The sequence below is a fragment of the Nicotiana sylvestris genome, chromosome 7 (assembly GCF_000393655.2).
Source record: "Nicotiana sylvestris chromosome 7, ASM39365v2, whole genome shotgun sequence".
NCBI classification, from domain to species: domain Eukaryota; kingdom Viridiplantae; phylum Streptophyta; class Magnoliopsida; order Solanales; family Solanaceae; genus Nicotiana; species Nicotiana sylvestris.
Genome location: NC_091063.1, coordinates 69,424,838 through 69,430,837, shown reverse-complemented (window position 1 = coordinate 69,430,837; position 6,000 = coordinate 69,424,838). Strand labels below are relative to the sequence as shown.

The 6,000-nt window shown below is 32.8% G+C and overlaps 1 protein-coding gene across 1 annotated transcript; it reads left to right on the top strand.

Annotated features, from left to right (window-relative positions):
* Positions 1-240: 240 nt before the first annotated feature.
* LOC138873281 (uncharacterized) lies at positions 241-1,213 on the top strand. Its single transcript, XM_070151728.1, has 3 exons — positions 241-617; positions 846-985; positions 1,146-1,213. The coding sequence occupies exons 1-3, from the start codon at positions 241-243 to the stop codon at positions 1,211-1,213; spliced, it is 585 nt and encodes a 194-aa protein (XP_070007829.1).
* The last annotated feature ends 4,787 nt before the right edge of the window (positions 1,214-6,000 follow it).

Below are 6,000 nucleotides of genomic sequence, written 5' to 3'. Positions count from 1 at the left end.
ACATATATATATGCAAATTGGTTACTAAATTTGATCTTGAATCAAATAGGCATATCAAATTGCTATATGAAGATCGTCCATCATGGGCATTACCATACTTGAAAGGATATTTTTTTGCTCGAATGACAACAACTGGACGCTAAGAATCTATTAATGCATCTTTGAAAAGATTTTTACATGCAAGAACTAGTTTAAAAGAACTTGTTGAGCAGGTTGGTACAACAGTCAGCATAAGAAACCATGTCAGTGAAGAGGCAACGATGCGACAAAAAGTATTACAATCCTCAAATTAAGACATTCATGCCAATGGAGAAACATGCATCAAAAGTCCCCATACCTTTTGCCTTTAAGTTATTACAGGATGAGATAATACTCTCTGTTGAATATGGTTTATTTTCAAATAGTGATGGATCTTATATTGTGCGCCACTACAGCAAAACAGATGGTGGACGTTTTGTTTATTGGAATCCACTAGAAGAGGTTGTTCAATGTTCTTGCCAAGAGTTGAATTTTAAGGAATTTTGTGCAGGCATTCTAGTCGAGTACTTAATGCTCATAATTATTTCACGTTACCAGAGAAATACTTGTCGGCTAGATGGAGGCAAGAAAATTCATTGGTACTAAAATTCTCATATGATGAATCTCAGTAAGGATGATAATTAGTTCCAAAATCTTCAATCTATAGTTAGAGATTTGACTCGTGAATCAGTAAAGACGAAATGTCGTCTTGATTGTGCCAAAAGGGAATTAGGAAGAGTGTTGCAAGTTATTCAATGTCTTCCTGAAAATGAGCACATCATTGATGAGCATGAACATGTTGATATTAGTCAATCTACATAACATAGTTCTCCAGATGAAGATTGTCATATTGAAAATCCCCAACAATCTCAGACAAAAGGAAGGAAGAAAGGGAAAAGGTTAATTGGTGGTGTTGAAGCTGCTAAAAAAACAAGATACTGCCATGTTCCTAATTTAGGTGGAACTGGTCATGACTTAAGAAATTGTTTACTCAAAAGAAAAATAACTGAAATTCCAATATCTCAATCTCCCCACAAGCAAGTGTAGTTTCATTATATTTAACTCCTATTAAATTGCTAGATATTCATAATGTATATAAATTAAAATCAAATTTTTTTGTGTTGTAGGTTTCAAAACGGATGGACAAGGAAGCTATGAGGTGATCCAGTTGTTATGGAGTCCTTTTGCTCATTGAAAAAAGTCAATGTAGATTGTCATTGTTAATAGATAGTACTGCAAAAATCATAAATTGCAACAACTCATTTTTTTGATTATAGATAGAAACATTTTTGGTAACTAAAAGAATATGTTCTATATTTCTTAAAATGTTTAAGATGACTACAAGACGAGGGGGACTTTAGGCCTAACCTCTAATACTTACAAAATTCATAAATAAACTACTAATTTCTACAGAAAACAATATTAGAGGTGATTGTCCTTCCTTTTTCAAGAATTACAAGTGTTATGAATATGAAAACTTTTAGAGCTTCTGTAGTATCAAATGTTTCTGCAGTCGCGCCCTCCAGCTTCTTAGTTTCATGCTTTGTACAATTATAATCTTGTAAAACTTGAGACAATCAGTCAATGGATAAAAATAAGTTGCAACTTGAGAATCACTGCAGATGTTGGAAAGAAAAATTTCAGTTTGTAAAACATAGTTCGTGAGAGCATATAACAGATCTTAATGTCTTTATAATAGACAATCACAACTTAAAAAATATTCCTACATTGCAAATCTTAATAATAATTTATTTCATTAAGGCGAACAAGCGATCCAACAACAATTGAAATGAAAATGGAAGAGGTAATTCTTTGACAATAGAATCATGTATAAATATGTGAATCCAGGTCCATTGGTTAGACAACCAGCACATATAAGTCGCAATAAATACTAAAAGCGACATCAGGCTAGTAGAAGGTTCACTCTGCACCTTTAACCCATCAATTGGGCATGAGAGCATGCTTCTAATGTAAGTTCTCCGATGACCTCTAATATCAGTCTCATCCTTGACACCACCAAGGAAGATGCATACAAACTTTCTGCCCAGAGTAACTGAAATTGATGAAGCCAAAAATATCTTCCTAACCCTTGGTGGACCAACAAAGTACAACAATGCCTCTTAGCAGATAAAAAACAAGAATTTTTTATATGGAATTCCACAACCAAGTAAGGAAACATACGTAAGAAAATATTTGTGGGATTAAAGTGTTGCACCCTCCAACTTCTAATTCATGATTTGTACAATCATAAGCTTGTAAAAGTTGAGACAAAAAATCAATGGGTAATACCTGTAGAAGTTGAAAAAAAAATCTAGTTTTTCATCACCCTCAATTTGCATCGCAACTACCCTGCAAATTACTTGATTATCAAAACGTTCTGTCTGGATAACTTCAAGAGCTTACAAATAAGAAGTGTATCTATCATAAACTATAATTTTGCAACAGAAATTATGAAGAAGTCACTATTATCTTCAATAAGAACTTCCTATATAGGATTCCACAACCAAGTAAGGAAACGGAGGTAAGAAAACATTTGTGAGAGTAAACTGCTCCGTGAAATGTACATCTCGATTTAAAAAATCTATTTTTGACCCAAGATTAAAACTTTACTACGATTAAAAAATTCACTCGGAACTTATCTTTAGCCCCAAAATTGTGAGACAAGTGCAAATTTAAGGATGCTTACAGTGACCCAACACTAGAACGTTGTGTTACCACCAACAATGTCGATGTCTCTATGTTTCCCATCAATTTTACTTGTATAATATCAAAAATCCTGAATCATGGATGAACTTGGAGGAAGATCTATAAAAAATCGACATTAAGTTGAAAAGAAAAGGAAAAATTTAGGAGATTATAGAAATTCTTCGAGATTTAGGTTGAGCTTACAAAACTGATATTGGATGTCGAAAATGAAGCTTAGACTTCAAGAAATTCATCTCTACCAGCTGATTAGGAATAGAATGAGAAGAGGAAAGAGTTAAAGGGATTTCTGACGGGAGAGAGATCGGATTTATTTGGGTTTATTTTTTGGGATTTGGGGAAGGACAAAAAAGCCCTTAAGCTTAATTTGGTGGCCCTTAAATAATGAGGGTATTTTCGCGAAATCGAATATGCATACAATATATATATATATATATATATATATATATATATATATATATATATATATTAAATATCAAAAACCCTTCCACTTCAGTCTTCCACTCTTCCACTACTCTATCTCTAAGTTCTAACGCCTAAATATTCCTAAATAATCAAAATTATGAAAAATATGTAACATAATCCTCATTAATTACTTTACAAAAGGCAGAAAGTTCATAATCAAATTCAAGCATACAAATGTTTTGGAATACTCATACATATGAAGTAGTATTACATTATAAACAAGTCTTTCCTAGGCATACTGCATAAAGGATGCAATATTACTGAACTTGACAAGATAAGTTAGCCAATGCATCAGTTATAAGATATAGGTGAGGGTGTAGAGATGTCTTTTTCAGGCATGAGCAATGAATATTACGGACACCTGATGAAAGGTGATGCGCCTGAAATCTTAATCGTAAATATGAACTAAGTGAGTTTTCAATTTGTAAGGGAGCTACATCCAGACATGGATTAACACTCCCATATGGGTTCTGAATTAGTACTCCGTTTATAGGTGCATATTTTCTAGTAATTCTGATTGAATATAGATTGAATTATGCCGATAAACCGTCAGATAAGAGCTAAATCGATACCAATCCGCCCGATATCTTATCGGATGGATAGTGGATTAATACATTTAAAAGCCGATAACCGATAAGCCAAACCGTTAAGAATAAATAACCGCCCGATGAGCAGTCCTACTGCAGAAGTGCAACCCTGGGTCAGCTTGTCGATACAGCTTCAAAAGTAATCAAAATTTAGTCACTTTTCATATAAAGATAAATTTGAACGAAAACACTGTTCAAAATTCGAAAAATATTTTAGCATAATATATTATACTGGAATTCCAGTATAATATACTGGAGTTCCAGTATAATATACCGGTCCATCATAATATGCTGGAAGTTCATGCACATGTGCTCCAATCTCCAGTATATTATGCTGGAACTTTTCGTGTTGCACCAAAATAGTGGCTATTTTTCAATGACTTTGCAAAAGCTAGCTATTTTTTAATTACCAGTCCGAAATCTGGCTAGCCCGTGCTATTTTTACATTATATTATTATGCGAACCAACAGTTTGGACTTGTGAAAATAGCACGAGCTAGCCAGTTTTCGGACTGGTAATCAAAAAATAGCCAGTGTCACACCTCCTTTTTCCGCCCCCGCGAGGGTACAAGGAGTTTTTTCCAATTAAAGGACAATCGAAACGGGATTTATTTATTTATTTCAGAGTCGCCACTTGGGAGATTTAGGGTGTCCCAAGTCACCAATTTAATCCCGAATCGAGGAAAAGAATGACTCCATATTACAGTCAGCGTACCAGAAATCCGGATAAGGAATTCTGTTAACCCGGGAGAAGGTGTTAGGCATTCCCGAGTTCCGTGGTTCTAGCACGGTCGCTCAACTGTCATATTTGGCTTATTTATCTGATTTTAATACAATTATGAACCGATGTGCCAATTTTAACTCTTTACCACTTTATTATTATTATTATTATTTTTAAAAAAATTGTGAACATCGTTTAAAACATGTCTTTGGATTACGTCACATGAAATGCACCCGCAATCCGGAACACATTTTTATTCAATGTTTTAGGATTTAGATTTGGGTCGCATGAAATGCGCATCCGAGTTTAAAAAGGTAAAATTAATTAAATCGCGCCTAAAGAGTCTAGCGTATCATTATTTTGGGTAGGGCCGTGAAATTTGCTAAAACGGCTCCTCCCTAATTCTAAGCGATTAAATGTACATTTATTGAGGGCCCCGCAATCTATACATTTCATTAAGCGAGGCTCATCTCATTTATTTGGACAAATCTTAAAACGACTACATTTTTCTATAAAAATGAGTCTCTAAAATAAAGAAAGAAAATCCTAATTTATTACTAGCTTTTATTATTTAAGAAGACATGACATGCTAATTGCTTGATTAATACAAATATTGATGAAAAAGGAATTTCACTCTTAATTTCGAAATTATAAATAAAATAAAAATTCAACAACTAATATTCAAAATAAACAAATATAGCTAGATTAAAACTCAGCATTGTTATTTTTTTTAAAAAAAAATTATTGAGATTAATTATTCACAATCATTTGAAACTAGATTTAACCATAATTACTAAAGCTTATTAGAAAGTTTATTAGACTTAAACGTTCTCTTAATCTTGCTTAAGCTCAAGTCATGCCTTAATGCCTAATTTACGATGTTTAATTTAAATTCGTGTCTTAGCTAAATTTAGCTACTTGTTCATGATCAACCTATAATCTTGAAGCCTTCATAACTAGTGAATTAACCTGTTTTGCCGAACTGATTCATTAAAGACTAACTTATGTTATTTTTTCTTATTCCAATTATTATTTAGTAATACATGAAATAGCTTAAATACAATCAACAAAATGAATAAAGAAAAACAAAATTAAAACTTCAAAATTTCATTCTTCATATGTATTCATGCTTCATATTTCGGATTACAATAACCAGCGTGTCAGTTGTGTACCTGATATTGGAAGCAAAAGAAAATGAAGATGAGAATCAGCAACAGTAATAACAATACAGCAACAACAACTGCCCAGCAACAGTAACAACCCAGTAACAGACCGGTGGAGTAGTAATCCCAAAAACAAAAGCTTCAAGCTTTGATGAAACAACAATTAATTCTGATTTCAAACAATGAAAGAAAGCAGAATATTTTTTTTAGTTTTTATTTTTGAAAGTTTAAATATTTTTCGGAATTTTCTCCCTCTTAAATGTTCAGCCTTTTTTCTCTCTCTTATTTTTTCTTTCAAATTCGTTTCTCTTATCTGTGTTTTTTTTTCTCTCGTATCTGTCTCT

What these genes read in the sequence shown, in the direction of transcription:
- LOC138873281 (XM_070151728.1), top strand. Translation starts at nt 241, where the DNA reads ATGTCAGTGAAGAGGCAACGATGCGACAAAAAGTATTACAATCCTCAA. An exon ending in GGAGGCAAGAAAATTCATTG is followed by an intron (nt 618 to 845) that starts GTACTAAAATTC and finishes TACATAACATAG; the next exon opens with TTCTCCAGATGAAGATTGTC. An exon ending in TCCTAATTTAGGTGGAACTG is followed by an intron (nt 986 to 1,145) that starts GTCATGACTTAA and finishes TTTGTGTTGTAG; the next exon opens with GTTTCAAAACGGATGGACAA.